Here is a 16,670-nt window from a genome sequence, read left to right as displayed (position 1 = left end):
TTTACTGTACATACATATGACTGTCTACCAGTGTTGTTATTGTTAAATGACACTATTAAAAAAAGGTTAACTGAAATAAAGCTTAAATAAAATAAAATATTAATATTAGATAAAAAAATCTTAACCCTAAAATTAATAATAATAATTTATGACAGTGTTTAAGTGCCACATAAGAAGTAACAATAGTGAAAACAAAATCTAAATTTGCGAGAAAAAAGTCATAGCAATATGAGAATAAAGTTAAATATGACTTCTAAACATATAATTTCAAAATTTTATGACTTTATTCTCATAATCTTCTTTTTTTTTTACATGCCACTTAAACTCATTGAACTGAAGAAAAAATACAGTTAAATAGAAATATATATATATATAAACAAGAACAAATAGAAATGGCACAACATGAATAAAATTTAAAACGGAACATATAAAAATAATAGCTAATTCAACATATTAATAAATGCTACAATATGAAAAAAATTATACAAAATAACACTGCTCTGTACATAAAAACTATTTATTTTAATTTAAAAAGAAAAGTAATTTGTACTGATATTTTATTTAAAATGCTCAGTTTCTCTATCCAGCAAGAGATGAAAAGGGAATTGAAGATCTTTTAATGTATTTGCCATAAGTTTACATTTACCAAGTCATTTAGTATACGCTTTTATTTTTTTAAATTGACTCTGAATAACATCTGTCTGTCTGATGAACGGTTAGCGGTCGCTCCGGATCCAGCTGTCGCCGCCGTCCGCTCCACGTTTTCGCTCCGCCTTTCCTTAAAAGCACTCGGAGTTTAAAGCGCAGAAAAACACGCGAGTGAGTGGAAGAGGGATCAGAGCGGCAGAGGCGGATCTCAGTGCGGTTCAGCGTGTGTGTGTCCGGAGGAGGATGGAGGACGAGCCGCGAAAGACCCTGGACTAACGCAGGAGGAGGAGGGGGTCTTGCTTTTTACATGGAACCTGTTTGCGTTTTCCTCCAAAGGTGGATTTTATACTGAAACACTACAGGACAAAATGCCATTTGCCAAGCGGATCGTGGAGCCCCAGTGGCTGTACAGACGCGCGGACGCGGATGAGGAGGGTCTCCTGTTCCAGGACCTGTGCGCCTTCAGTAATGTGGCTCTGTCCCGGACCCTGCGCCAGCTGTCGGATCTGGCCAAACACGCCTGCTCGCTCTTCCAGGAGCTGGAGCACGAGCTGCTCGCCACGAACCTGCGCGTCTGTGCGCTCCGGGACAAGATGGGCAGGATCCAGGAGACCACCAGCGCGCTCGACCCCAAACAGGAGGCAGTGCGTGAGTACCTACCCCGCTCCTGGAGTGTCTTTTCTATCCAAAAAGTGATGAAGAGTTCGTTTTCTCAAGGTTTAGTCCCTGCGTCATGGTGATTGATTGCGCTTGCGGTCTTTGGGTCACCAGTCCAGATGTTTTACCGCTCGGATACATCATACTAACAGCTCTTAAAGAGTTATGTAATAATACAACTACTTGTTTACTCTTGCGCGCTCTTGACTCCTCTCCAGCCCGCATGACTGGTGGTCTGGTGTTGTAAGATCTGGACTTGTGATCTAAAACTTGTGGGTTTGAACCCAATCTGAAGTGATTCATCCAATTCTCAAAACCTCTTGTTACTCTATTGGGAACGTGTGGTTGTTTGGTTTCTAGGTAGACCATCTTGATCAAGCTGGTTTTTAGACATCATTGTAGCTAATCACCATCTTATACCAGAAACCAGCAAACATGTTCCAGAAACGCAGCTACTGTAGGGTTGTGAGTCCCTTTGCTCCTCACAGCAGATGATATTGGGAAAACATGATTCTTGTTACTGTGAACATCATTTCCGTGTTGCACAAGAACAGATTCTGTCATTCATGCACATGTGAAAGTGAAACAAGCCTGATGTCTGTGATCCGTGATAGATCCAGGCAGAGTGTCTGTTTCTGTTGGATTCTGTACTCAGTTTGTGTGGCATAATGAATTCAGTAAGGTTAGGTTGTTTTGTGTATTTGCTGATTTGCATCACATGAGTAATGCAGTCCAAATGGACCTGCAAGAGTGACAGAGAAAGTTTTCTTCTTCTTCTTCTTCTTCTTCTTCTTCTTTGAGAGTTTTAAAGTCTCTGGCCTTTTGGATTAAAAAAAAAATCATGAAAGTGTTTCAATAATATTTATTAGAAATTATATATTATATTTTGTATAATTGTATTTTATATTTTATTAATATTTATGTTAAATATTTAAAATATTATTAATACTACAACTACTACTAATAATAATTATGACATAAATAATAAAATAAAATATATTAATATTATTTTGTTATTATTATATGTAACTTATTTCATGTAATGTTTATATTTTGTATTATTTTGTTTATTTTGACTATTTTATATAATAATAATAATATCTATTTTGTTTAATGGATTGTTTTATATTACATTTTTGTGTTTATTTATGTTATTGTAGCGGCTTTATTTAATTGTTTATTAAATAATAATAATAATAATTATTATTATTATTATTATTATTATTATTTTATAAAATATTAAACAATATTAAATGAAAATAAAACAATCTAAAATGTAAAACATAAAAAAAATTAAAAAACATTATTGCTGTTGTTGTGGTCAAAACATCTGGCATTGTAGAAAAAGCCCATAATGTTCTCTTTAAGAAGACCTGGAGTTGGCATGTATGATTTTACATATATTAATATAAACCAGTGACCATGGACACGGTTGAAAGCAATGTTTCATAACAACTGTGATATTCTATTTATTTGTTTATTTTTTGTTTGTTTGTTTGTTTGTTCATGATAAATATAAACCTGTGAAAATTTAAACTGCGAGTAGCTGATCAAATAATCGGTGTTTGTAATAGCAGAAAAGCCTTTACCGTGCTGTCGGGACGTTCTGTCTCTTCTCCAGATCTTCAGGGTCATTTTGGGAGAATGCAGTATTTATGGAATAACACCCAACCTTTGTCCTTCCAGCCCTCTTTCCTTCCTTCCCCGTCACGTCTTTCTTTAGCCACTGAGAGTTTGTTTTGCTCTGGGAGATCTCATTCAAACACTTTCCTCATAAGGTTTGTCTCTGTATGTGACCCATTCAGGGGTCAAGAAGGAAGTCTGGTCCAACCGAGACTGTGAGAGGATCCTGAACAAAATTCATAACACATGGGCTTGTGTAATCCAGCTGGCTTTAGACAGTGAAATCTGCTTCAATAACTGAACAAGCACCTGCTTTCAGCCTCTATTTCTGTTTAACCTGTGGTTTGGGGGTCAAAGGTCACTAATGCACTTCATCCAGCTCTAGTCGCCAGTACCTGTGGGTCATCATGGGTCAGCCAGATGAATTTCGTCATTAATCAAACAGATTGGGATGTTTGTGTCGGTCTGCTTTAAACATGACATCATAATTATGGTAATTCATCAAACCAGACCACATAAAATTTTTATTTTTTCAATTTAAGAGGGTCTTGAAAGTAACCTGTTATTTTGTCGGCAATTACAACAGACCTGGGTGGAGAGGACACAGAACCATGCAAAAGTTTTAGTTACAATGCAATTATAAAGAAGAAAAAAATCCAGACCTATTTTTTATGCATCATCAATTAATTCTGCAATCAAAAATGTGCAAAATATGTGGTTAACAAAATGAAGTGAATAGTATTCAGTAAGTGCACAATCATGATTCAGAAAACTAAATTACAATATGTTTTGGTGTGATTATCAAATCAGATTCAAACTGAGTTAAATAAACGTATGGCTATGTTTCAGAGTGAAGCGTGGCACTGAAGAGAAACTTTAAGGACTTGCTGCATTTATTCATCAGAATAAATGTTGGATGGTTTAGTTTAATTTAAAAAATAAGACAGACATAAATATTAGTATTGTAATTTTAAAGTCTAAAATAAAATTATTATTATTATTAAATAAGTTTTTATTTTACAGTGAAATATTACAATAGTATTCTTATTTTGTTTTATTTAGTAATAGTAATTATTATCATCATATAGCAATATTCATTCATAATCACAAATTGCATTTTTTTTTCAATTATAATTATTATTTTTTTTTTTTTAATTACTATTTGGCCCCACCCACACCAAAACAAAACAAATACAATAGTGCAGTGGTAGTATTTTGCTATTATGTGGGAGATTTATTATGTGAGACTACTATTTTTACGTTTTTAACTTTTTATGTGGAAAAATGTACTTGTTGCACCTTCATTTGGATTTTTACATTGCTTTTATTTTTGTTAATATGGGTTAGAGCTCTGTTTAAATCTGAGGTGTTCAACTTTAGTGTGTGACTTGAGCCTGTAAGCAGCTGGAGGCCCTAAAAACACTAAATCACTCTGAACACCTTAGCAACCTTTTAGCAACGCCCTGTGATCCATCCCAGCAGTCACATTATGGCAAGTTTTATTTTGGCATGCTCCGCTCATATTTTCTTCAGAAAACGTGAAACTGATTTCTGAGCTTCCAGCTGGTGTCGTGAGTATGATGTTGGTTTGTCATATCAGAGGAACTTTTGAAGTCTGTGTTATTGTTGTGGTAATGATATATATTGAATAGATTTGTGTACACCATCCCCCAGCACCGTAATTACTCTCCATCAGCCCTTTCATAGTGATTGTCTCTTGTGCGCTTTAACAACAGAGCAGCTAATATGAATCTGAATTAGTGCAAATGTGTGTGTGTGGTGGGATGGGGGGCGGGTTTGTTAGGGCCTGTAGTACCATCCAGAATCACCACGTTAGGATCTGTTTACGTTGCTTCCAGTGCACATGGTGTGTGTGTGTGTGTGTGTGTGTTCATCTCTGTGATATCAGGCATGATGCTGACACAATTAGGTCAGTGTTTTGCACATGCTCTCTAAGCCTCATCCCTGTTCAACACACTCTCATATAAACATGCCCTTCTATTTTCCTCATATATTGTCTAAATGCTAATAATGGTCCAGTATTTAAAAAATATCAGTGTGGTTAACATGAAACAACATTTACAATGCATTTAACCTTTCTAAAGAGACTTATTTTTATGCAAATAAAATATTCAAATAAGAATATGGGTTGATTTATGAGAACTGAATCATGAGAAGTAGGCTATTTTATTATTTTGTTGATATCTTTCTGTCATTTGAGAGGTGGGGAACATTTGACAAACATGCAACATGTTATTATGCGTGATTTTTATTTTATTTTGCATGATTTCTTTTTTTAAATAATTTTTTTTTTTTTTATAATAATCACTTATATGCTTGCATTTATATTATATTATATTATATTATATTATATTATATTATATTATATTATATTATATTATATTATATTATATTATATTATATTATATTATATTATATTATAATACTTCCAAAAATGTCTATATTTGTGTGTGTGTGTGTGTGTGTGTGTGTGTGTGTGTGTGTGTGTGTGTGTGTGTGTGTGTGTGTGTGTGTGTGTGTGTGTGCGGTTTATTTTTTAGCCTCTAAAGCCTCAGAGTAAGTGAAACACTTTTTGGTGGGTGGAATGGCTGTAAATGCTGAAGTGTGTGTGTGTGTGTGTGTGTGTGTGTGTGTGTGTGTGTGTGTGTGCGGTTTATTTTTTAGCCTCTAAAGCCTCAGAGTAAGTGAAACACTTTGTGGTGGGTGGAATGGCTGTAAATGCTGAAGTGTGTGTGTGTGTGTGTGTGTGTGTGTGTGTGTGTGTGTGTGTGTGTGTGTGTGTGTGTGTGTGTGTTGGTGTGCATGTGTGTGTGTGTGTGTGTGTGTGTGTGTGTGTGTGTTTGTTAGCTTAATAGAAGAACGCATGACTGTGAGGCACTGAAGTGTGTTCAGCTCTTTCAGATTAGCATTTCCGTGGTAACGAGACAAAAACTCTAAATGAGGCGGCTCACCCTTCTCCTTTCAGTAAAACCTCCTCAGGACAGCTAAAACTCCTCATCATTTTGATTTCAAGGCTGGATGTTGTTAGGGTGCATATCTTTAACCCTCATGTCCAGTTTGGGGACTGAGAGAGAACCTCGCTGAGAGTCGGGTATCACTTCATAATCTGTTTATAGTGTGTTTTATAAAATTGTCAGTGATTTTAGATTTTAAAAGTAAAATGTTATTAGTAGTTAATATTGTAGTGGTTGAAATATTATTTACGTATGTATTTTATTTATTTACTTATCCTTGGTGAGATCAGCTGTTAAAAAAATAGTTTTATTTTATTTTATTTTTTTCTTTATGAAAACCATTTGAAAAAATAATAATAATAACATGCACTGATAAATTGTGCACATAGGACCAGAGACATTTATTAAGTTGATGTGGTCGGTTTTGATGTAATGTTGGCTTCATAGCAATATTTTATTTTATTTTATTTTATTTTATTTTATTTTATTTTATTTTATTTTATTTTATTTTATTTTATTTTATGATAGTAATGATGATAGTAATGATAGCTAGAGATGAGTGAAAGTATAAAGAGAGGCAGAAAGTGAGAAGACAGTATTGCATTCTGCTTTAAAAATAGTATACAGTATGCACATACAGTATTTAGTAAGAAGCATGCTGGTGTTCCATGCTTCCCAGTATATCCTATGTCTGCTGCTACAGTAGAGGACTAATAAGGGTGCAGAGAAGAGGTCTGGTCTTTGGCTACGGTCTGGAAACACACGTGCTTGGCCGTGAGCCACATTCCAGTCCTGCCTGTCATGTTTGTGTATTTCTTTCCAGTGGAGATTAATGGCTTGTGATGTGTGTGAAGTTCTCAGGAAAGCCTTTTCTAGGAAAAGAGTATCTTACACTTGCACATAGTTCCCTATAGTTGCTCCTCGAGGACCCTGGCTCCGGCTCAAGTGACTGCGCTGTGGACATTCATCGTTTTTAGCGGTGCAGGTGTGTTGATTTCAGACTGCAGGGTTGTCAGTGAGACTGTATTACTGGACGGTGAGCTCTCACTGCTTTCACTGCTTGTGTTGAAGAGAGATTCACAATGAGAGGAACAGTCAACATCCTGTCAACCGAATGTCATGGGTGGAGCAGTGTGCAGGAGGAGAGCTTTGATATCGAGATGGACAGGGTGTGTCTGAAATATGAGACAGCGGATTATTTTTGAGATGGGTGTGAGCTGCTTTTTGTCTGACTATCTGTCTGTCTGTCTTTTATCATGTGTCAATCTCTCTTTCTGCCTATATGTACTGTAAATCCATTTGTCTGTCTATCTGTCTATGTAAATAGACAGGTCTAGTTTGTTTATCATTTGTCAATCTCTGTTTATATGCACTTTATATCAGTCGGTCTATCCATCTATCAGTCTCTGTCTAGACTCTGTCGATCTGTCTGTCTATTTCTCAAGGGTAAAAAAATCGAAGATAGATCTGATATCTATATATATAGATGGATCTATCACGTCTATCCTTCTGTCTATATCTATTGTATATTCATCTGTTCGTCTGTCCATCTCTCTGTTGATTCGTCTGTCCATTTTTTATCAGTTTTTCCATCCCCATCTCCTTTCGTTTGTCTTGTGTAGTGTCTCGATCCCAATTATCTTGCCGTCTCTCCATCATTTGCTGTCGTCAATGTATGTCAAAATGATGTTTTCATAAAAAATAAATAAAGTACTGAACCTGGAAGTCTATTCCCTACCACAGTCACCTTTCAGCACACTTGCATTGATGTCTTGAGTGAATCCATGCTGCGCTCCAGTGTGCTCTTCACCTCAGTTTTGTTGAATTATATATGACGGCGTGAGGCTGGAGCGCGTGGCTGTTTAATGCAGCTCTCGTGTATGGTGTGACTGGAGACTCCACATACTAATGTCTTGCGTGCTTCCTTACGCGTGTTTCCCCGATCTTACACGCACCCGTTGAACTGTTTTTCGGGAGCTGAATCACCTGAAGGAGAAGGATGACAACAAACACCTCGCCCTTCCCCCGTTTGCATCATTCTGTTTTTCTCTTTGTCTCATCCAGCTGTTATGGGTCCTCTACTCTTTTCAGAAGGTGGAGGGCGGGAGGCAGCGTTCGCTGTGTTGTCATGCGTCTCCAGGCTAAGCAGCTAAACAAGGAACACAGCGAGCACATTTGTTATGCAACATTTAGAGTAGGCCAGCGGGCTGCAGGCAACTTTCTCTCTCCCTCTCTCTCTCCCTCTACCGCAAAGTCTGCATAGTAACAGCCCAGAGGTGAAACTCGTCTAACCTTCTCATCGAGGACCCAGACTGCAGCTGTGCTTGCGTGTTTCTCTTCTTTATCCACAGCATATTTCTTCTGCATCACTTCTTCTACACACTTTAATCCTCATAAAATGTACAAAGGAGCTTCAAATGGTCAATATTTACTTCTAAACCTGTATGACTTTCTTTGCTCTGTGGTACACAAACTGTGAATTTCTGAAGAATGTTCTGTCAACACTTTTCAGGAGGACTGGGGCTGGCAACTTTCACAATAGAATGTTACTAAAAGTCTGTATCACTCACTATGCTCCAAGTCTTCTGAAACCATTCAATAGTTATGTATGACAAAAACATCAAAATTTAAGATAATATTTAATAAAAATTCATGATTTCTTATTTTATTTTAAATAAGATATTTTAAATGAATCATATGATTCTATCTATCTATCTATCTATCTATCTATCTATCTATCTATCTATCTATCTATCTATCTATCTATCTATCTATCTATCTATCTATCTATCTATCTGTCTGTCTGTCTGTCTGTCTGTCTGTCTGTCTGTCTATCTATCTATCTATCTATCTATCTATCTATCTATCTATCCATCCATCCATCTAATCATCTCATCTAATCATCCATATAATCTTTTTGGATCTTTTTGATGAATTATATTTATTTTTTCAGTTTCAGTTCTTGTGAATTGAACTCTAAAACTTAATGTAACTCTGTTGATCTTTGAGTCAGATTGTAGTGAATCAGAGTGTTTAAATGCACTTTCTCAGAAAGGAAATCGAAAGGTTGTCAGGTTTGGGTTGAATTTGGAAATGTACAATTTATCGGTACTGGTCAGATCTGGATTGGTTGGGTCACAGGTCTTATTTATGGGCTAAGTAATGTGCATAAATATTCTTGAATGGTCTCAAGGTTGTTTCTTTTGAGATTGGCAAGATCCGACTGTGCGTTTGATAGATAGGAATGCTTGAGATCCCTTTTTATGTAATGTAAACGAGTCAGGTCAGTGAATTGGATTTCCAAAGGCACAGCTGAAGTTTTCATTTTCACTTTCTGTTAAAAGCCTCATGCAGGTCTAGATGACTGTGAGCAGATAAAATATAGTTGTTAATTATAGCTGGAAATCAAAGACCCGTCTCATTTCTTGAGTACGTGTCTGCAGACAGGCTTGATGCACCTCTGCTAGTGTACATCTCAGGTCAGGTTTGAGGCCATATTGCTGAGTTCAGGGCCCTGGGGCCACAGGAGACACCTCCAATTTTAAGCTAAAAGCAAGTGTCAAAAAGACACTTTATGTCTGCTTCAGGTGGAAATGTGTTTGAAAAGGATTAGTACATCTGTTTTTTTTTCTTTAGTTGTTTTAATTGCACTGAAATTAAGTGGTGAAATGAATCCTGGTTGTACTTTGTTTAGAAATGAATCATAGACTGGCGGTTATTGGCTTTGTCTCACACACACACACACACTACGGGTGAACCCAAATTCAACGGCGGTCTCCGGTAGGATGGTTTTGGTGTTTTAAGTGTCTGTCTGTTTGATGTGGTTTCAGTGGGTTGCTCAATCATATCAAGCATTTTAAATCCAGCTGATTTATAGGAAAACACTTTTTACACCTCAGGGAGGCTGAGTCCATTTCCAAACTGAGAGTGATGAGTGGTATGATGGGGAAAGAGGAAGGGGTCAAAGGTTAAAGGGAGGATTTGGGAGTGTTTACACTTTGAGAGTTTTTCAAGCTTGAACAAAGTTTGTGTTTGTATGTGTGTGTGTGTGTGTGTGTTGTAACTTACTTAGGTAAATACTTAGGAATGTTTATACTTTAGAAATGTTTAGAAATACTTTAGTAGGGTTGGGTGAGTTTTAGGCAATTTTTCAGATATTTAAAACTATTTGAAACAGTTTTGTTTTCAGAAGAAACATTGTTTGAAATGATCAGTGTTGTCAAGTAGATTCATAGTGTTTAATGCTAAATAAAAAAATAAATGATAAAATAAATAAAATACAGTCAAATAAATCAAATAATGTTACATTTATTTTGTTTTACACATACCAGTATTAAAATACACAATAATAAACAGCAATATATTATTTTTGTTTCGTTTATTTATATATAGTGAAAAGTAAAGAAATGTTTTTATATATATTTTACTTTGCAAAAGTTTTTTTTACGTGTAAGTTTGTGGTTAAGATGTAAATAAATGTAACTGTCTGCATAACTATAGTTTTGTGAATGTATGAGAAAGTTGTGGTGGAGTGTGAAAGGGAGTGAAAGCTATTGAAAGACGAGACGAGACTTTGGAAAAGGTCATGACCTCTCAGGGTAGTCCATGATTTGTTTGGAGTTGATGTTTGTTTGTCTGTGTAAAGTAGATGTGTATTCCCATAGGACAGTCACAGTTTAGATCTCTTTATTTATACTTATCTGAAATCTCTTGAAAATTTAGATATCTTGAAAGCAGTGAGATTAAATAGAGCCCAAATGGAGGGTCCTGTAGTGTTTAAGAAAAGATTGCCAAATCTTTTACGTTTCCATATGAAAATTGAGCATGAAATCCCATGACAGCAGCTCTCAACCAGAGTTTGTTTTTGTATGTGTATGTTTATCACATAAATAATCAGGTCACCCTCACTCATGATCTGTTTTAATACAGCACACAAACTCGTGCACACACACACACACACACACACACACACACACACACACACACACACACACACACACACACACACACACACACACACACACACACACACACACACACACACACACACCTGTAGACAGGCAGATCTCAATCCTAATCCCATAGTCTTTATAATTGCACACCTCCATAAGTAATAAGCACTGAATCCTCCCTCCTGTGCATGAATGCTCTGACTTACAGTGAACCTAAGGATGAACAGCCTCTTCCTGTGCGATCTGACTTTGTGGGGCGGAAACTCAACACCTGTTTGTTGTTGTAAGGGTGTGTTTCTTAATGCAATGGAGGTCACCCAGGTGCCCGTGTAACCCTTGCCTTTCTGTTCTCACACACACACACACACACACACACACACACACACACACACACACTGCTGGTGCTAAAATGTCTTAAAGGGACAATTCACCAAAAAATGAAAGTTCTGTCATCATCACCCTCATGTCATTCCAAACCCGTATGACTTTTTTTCTTCTATAAAATACAAAAAATCCAGGTGTTTTTTTTCTCTGCAGACAAAGTGTTGACCAGGGCTGTCAGGCTCCAGAATTTACAAAAGCACTGTGAAACAGTTCATATAACTTGTCCATTTTATTCATATGAAGCCATTTGATAGCTTTTAGTAAGGGAAAAGACTGAAATTAGGAACATTTCAGGTAGGTGCTAGCATGTTGCTGTGGTTGCTCGGGTGTTTGTTAAATTTGTTTGTTAGAATGTCACATTACAATTATATAGTTAATAAGCTGTTCTGAGCTATCTTTAGCATCTTTATCACATTACAGTTATATAGATAATAAGCTGTTCTGAGCTATCGTTAGCATCTTTATCACATTACAGTTATATACATAATAAGCTGTTCTGAGCTATCGTTAGCATCTTTATCACATTACAGTTATATAGATAATAAGCTGTTCTGAGCTATCGTTAGCATCTTTTTATATGATTAAATGGTTCCTGGGATGTTTTAGTAGTTGTTAGCCTGTGCTTTACAGTTATGTTAGAGAGTTTTTTTTTTTCAGTTTTTGTAAACAAGCCACTTAACGGTTGTCCAGTGAGGTTTTCTTGTTGTTCTTAGCATGTTGCCATATGGCTGTGTTTTCTAGATTTAGTTGTTGTTAGCATGATGTTGTGGTTGTTAATGAGCTGTACAGTTACGCAGTTTGCTGAGGTGATTTAAGTAGTTTTTAGCATGTAGCTATATTGTTAATTGTTTCCTAGAGTGTTGTTGTCATTGTTAGCATATTGTTGTAGTTTTTGAATGTCTTGAAAGTCTTTTAGCATGTCATTATACAGTTATGCAGATGCTAAGTTTTTTTTATGTGATCTTTAACATCTTTATGTATGGATAAGTAGTTCCTAAAGTGTTTTAAAAAATTTTTAGCATGTTGCCCCACAGTTACACAGCTTTGAGTATTTTTATTGATGAGTACATGCTAAAATTAATACTTAGAGGTTTATTTAAACCATTTACACTAAGTATGACAATAGAAAATCAGTTTTGCGAGTTTTTTTATGTCAGGTAATGTGTCCATGACTGTTGCAATCATTCCTCTGCATTTCTCTGTATTGTTGAGATCACGCTCCAGCCTAACACGGAAGTATGAAATGTCTGAGGATTAGGAGTGACACTCCGGGCTCTGGAATGCCTTTCATTGCTGTCAGGTATTTTTGTCGCGCTGTCTTCTCCCTTTGTGTTGTTTTAGTGTGTGTTTTTGTGATGATGACAGCTCATCTCCTGGCGGTTGAGCTCTCCAGGCTTGCGTTACCATAGAAAGCTGCCACTTGGACTGACATCATGCTGTTGTTCAGGGCTTGACATCGATGGAGCCCCTGTGTAATTTTTCCTCTGAAAAATGTCTGTTATGACTTTGGCCTGCACACTCTATCCATGACATCAAAGACATTCCTCCGGCTTACCGTGCTGTTAGATCTGCCCGCCCAACACACACTCACACACACACATGCTCTTCTCTGTGATTAGATTGATGAAAATGAGGGGTGCGTCCTCAGACGTGTCATTACAAACTCTGCTGCTCATAACTCAGACCCGTTGCCTGTCTCCCTGAGACCTCCAGCAAACCTCTAATTACTCTACATGTGTTTAATGTCTTCACAGCAAGACTCTCTCCTCTCAATACAGTTCAGTGGAATTTGAGACTTTTAAAGGGGCCATGGCCATGGCCTACACCAGGGATGCCTAGTTCTGTTTCTGTAGATTCACCTACCTGAAAATTTCATTTCCAGCCCTGCTCTAAATCCTATCTCTCTCTTTCCATTCATAGCAAAAACCCTCAAATGAGTAGTTTACAACCAGGTATCATTGTTTCTTTCACAGAACAACAAACTGGATGTTAACCAGTCAGGTTTCAGGAATGGCCATTCAACTGAGACTGTGCTACTGTCAGTTACGGAAACCTTGCAGATTGCAAAATCTGATTCCAAATCATCATTTCTTATTCTGCTGGATCTATCTGCTACTTTTGACACTGTCAGTCACCAGATCCTCCTGTCTGCCCGCTCATCACTGGGCATCACAGGAATTTCACTTAGCTGTTTGGAATCCTATCTCACTGGTAGGTCTTTTAGGGTGGCCTTGGGTGGGGAGGTTTCCAAAGCACATCAAAGACTGCTCGATCTTGCAGGTTTGGATTCCACAACATCAGAAAGATCAGGCCCTTTTTTTAATGGAGCATGCTACAAAACTTCTTGTCCAGGCCCTTGTCATTTCTAGGCTGGACTACTGCAATGCTCTTCTGGCTTGACTTCCATCATGTATAATCAAACCTCTACAAATTATTCAGAATGCAGTGGCATGACTAGTCTTCAACGAGCCCAAAACAGCCCATCTTGCACCTCTCTTTATCTCCTTGGACTGGCTACTGGTTGCGGCTTGCATCCGGTTCAAGACATTGATGCTTGCATATAGAACAACCACAGACTCAGCACCCGCCTACTTCCACTCACTATTACGAATCTACATCCCCTCCAGAAGCCTGAGATCTATGAGTGAGTGACGCCTTGTGGTACCATCACAGAGAGGCTCAAAATCACTTTCCAGAACATTATCATTCACTGTTCCTGGCTGGTGAAATGATATTCCCACCCCTATGTGGAATGCTGAATCCCTGCCAATTTTCAAGCGACAGCTGAAAACTCATCTCTTTCAACACTATTTGACTAATTCTCTTCTCACTTTGTGTTTCCTCCCAGTCTGCCTGTCCCTCATCTTCTCCTCTCCTCTCCCTCTTTAGCACACATCTCCTCATTTCCTTTTGATTCCTTTTGCCTCATTTCATCTCTTCTCTCATCTAATTCTGTCTTGTTGGATTTTCTTACACCTTCAGTTCTCACAATAGTCTCATGAATAGCCAGTGTCTCATGCTGTAAGCGATCTCTGTGGTTGTTCTCATAGTGGAGTCTGTCTCTCCATGGCAGCGCCGAGAAACATCTAAAGCAGATTATTCCCATAAAAGTCCCCAGACCCTCCTGCCTTCCATGCACCCCTGGAGCCAGCCCACCTGCCCTCATCTCTTTCTCATCATCTCAGAAAAGGGCCTTCAAACAGCCCTGTGACTCCGGCCAAAACCAGATGAGAATTGAATGGCTCCTCCCTGAAGTTTGGCTTTGTCCCCCTCTTAAAATCCTCCCATAACTGTGAGAGACGTTATGTAACTGTATTACATAGACAAAACACAGCTAGCCATAACCCTGCCCTGCTCGCTGGTTACAGTCAGAAGTGAAGACACTTTAAAAGCTAAAACACTCCCATAATGCCACAGTAAAACTTTCCATTTTACATTTCCTCAGAATAAGTGCTGGAGAGCACAGCCAGAGAGGCTTGTCATCAGGAACCAGAGAGCAGGGAAGAGGGAGGGATGGGTTTAAGAGCTACAAGTTATTCCAATTTCCAGGGTTTTTGGGTCAGGGAGACCAACCAACCAGCCCGCCAGTGCTGGCAAACAAGTGTGTGTTAGTAATGCATCTGATAACACACACACACACACACACAACACACACACTTCCATCCCATAATATCTTTCTGATGTCATTATATGATAAATGAGTTTTAGAACTGATGACATGGGAACCCTGTATTTTCTGTGTACCATGTCTGTTTGAATATAAATAACCTGTTAGTTCTAAATCTGATGGAAATAATTGACCTATCTGTAAGCCCCGCCTCCCTTATTCACTGTTGTGAACTCGGACAAACAAACGGTGTTGCTAACTGTCTTACAGTGACAGCTGTTAGTGTAAAAACCTTGTCATTATATCTTTTTGATAAATTTTGGACACAGAAGGACCACCATTCAAGTTGAACTTAAATAGGCGAGGTTTTACAAATCACAATTCAAGCGGGAGAAGCCTCATGTTACGTTCGTCACGATCGCAGATAACAACATCCCAGATCGACACGGTTCATGTATCACAGGGTACGATTAAATTAATTTACATTTAACCACTTTAATATGAAGAGACAGTGAAATATTGACCTTCGTTTATGTGTTTTTGCCCTACAATGTCCATGATGTGAGAACAGTTCGCTATTTAGGTTTGTAATAGCATTTACTCACTAACTTTTACATTAGCTAGTTTTAGCTTGCTGAAACGCAAGATGACATTAACGTTCTGCTTGAGAAGAGGAAAAGTGTAACTGATGCTCAACTGCCATTGGCTCATCTACGTTCGAGGGGAGGGGCTAAAAACAACATTTGTGACTGAAAACCACCTGGCTGACCATTTAAACACCAGCAGAAGACCACAGAGGAGACAACAAACCAGTCTGGTCTAATCTGTTTTTGCCTGGGAAGCATCATAATAAACAAATTTTTTTTTTTTTTTTTGGAGCAAGAAACCTCAACTAATGTTATGAGTGGGATTGAAACCATAAAATGCTACAAAAGTGAGGAATATGTCCCCTTTAAAAGTCTCAAATCCCACTAAACCAGATGGGCCCTCACTACCCATAACCCAGCACGTGGTGCCAGTAAGTGGGTCTCTCTGGAATAATGCAAACTCCCTTTTTTCATCTGAGTTAAAAGCTCATCTTCATAAATCATTTTTATGAGCAAACCAGTGCCGACGTCAAAAAATAACACCTGTGGAAATGAGGAGACAAAAAGAGGGAGGGAAAAAGCACAAAAGCACTCAGCTGAAGTTCCTTTTCAACCAAAGCTTCAGTGAGCCTTTAAGACTCCAGGCCCTCATATCTCATATATCTTTGCTAAAGATGTTTTTACACCGTATATATACAACAAACATATTGTTTTTACGCAGACAGACAGATACAGAATCCCTAAATCTTGCACCTAAAAAAATCGCATACATAATGTCTATTATTGTCTTTTTTTCCCAGCTAAAATATATAAAATTACATATATACATATACATATGTACTAAAATATACTTTTTCAGTGCAAACTTTCTGTAGCTCTCCAGATGTACACTTTTTAAGCAAAAAATATAGAAAGACAAGAAAGAGTAGAAAAGTTTTGAAAATAGGGCTAAATTGGCCAAAAATCTGTCCTTCTCCAGCTGTGATATATTCAAATCTATCTATAAAAATGACCATGTATGACATCACAGATTGTGGGCGGAGCCGTGCTTCATGGTTTACAGAAGGGCCTCATTGATTCACGGTCTGCAGTATCTCAAACCCCAGCGAATCAGCGACTGGACAGTCTGCGTTCAGTCACGGCTTTGACAGGCAGTTGTCTCAGACGGCTGGAGACTGAGCGCCTGTCAAGTCAAGTCTTTATTTTGCAAGAAAGACCCACATTGCCTGGAATTCAT

General features: G+C 37.7%; 1 protein-coding gene across 3 annotated transcripts in view; it reads left to right on the top strand.

Moving 5' to 3' along the window:
* The first annotated feature begins 610 nt into the window (after window positions 1-610).
* Window positions 611-16,670, top strand: part of nhsa (Nance-Horan syndrome a (congenital cataracts and dental anomalies)) — a 107,628-nt gene continuing 91,568 nt past the window's right edge. For 2 of the 3 annotated variants that reach the window (XM_059528334.1, XM_059528333.1), the window contains exon 1: window positions 612-1,296. In XM_059528334.1, coding sequence (XP_059384317.1) covers window positions 1,017-1,296 — 280 coding nt within the window. In that variant the 5' untranslated portion in view covers window positions 612-1,016. Of the gene's footprint in view, window positions 1,297-16,670 lie in introns of all 3 variants that reach the window. The other variant, XM_059528335.1, reaches the window with a different exon arrangement.

This window comes from Carassius carassius, chromosome 37, assembly GCF_963082965.1.
Source record: "Carassius carassius chromosome 37, fCarCar2.1, whole genome shotgun sequence".
NCBI lineage: Eukaryota > Metazoa > Chordata > Actinopteri > Cypriniformes > Cyprinidae > Carassius > Carassius carassius.
Note: the sequence above shows the minus strand (reverse complement) of the source record. Positions and strands in the feature narration are given on the sequence as shown.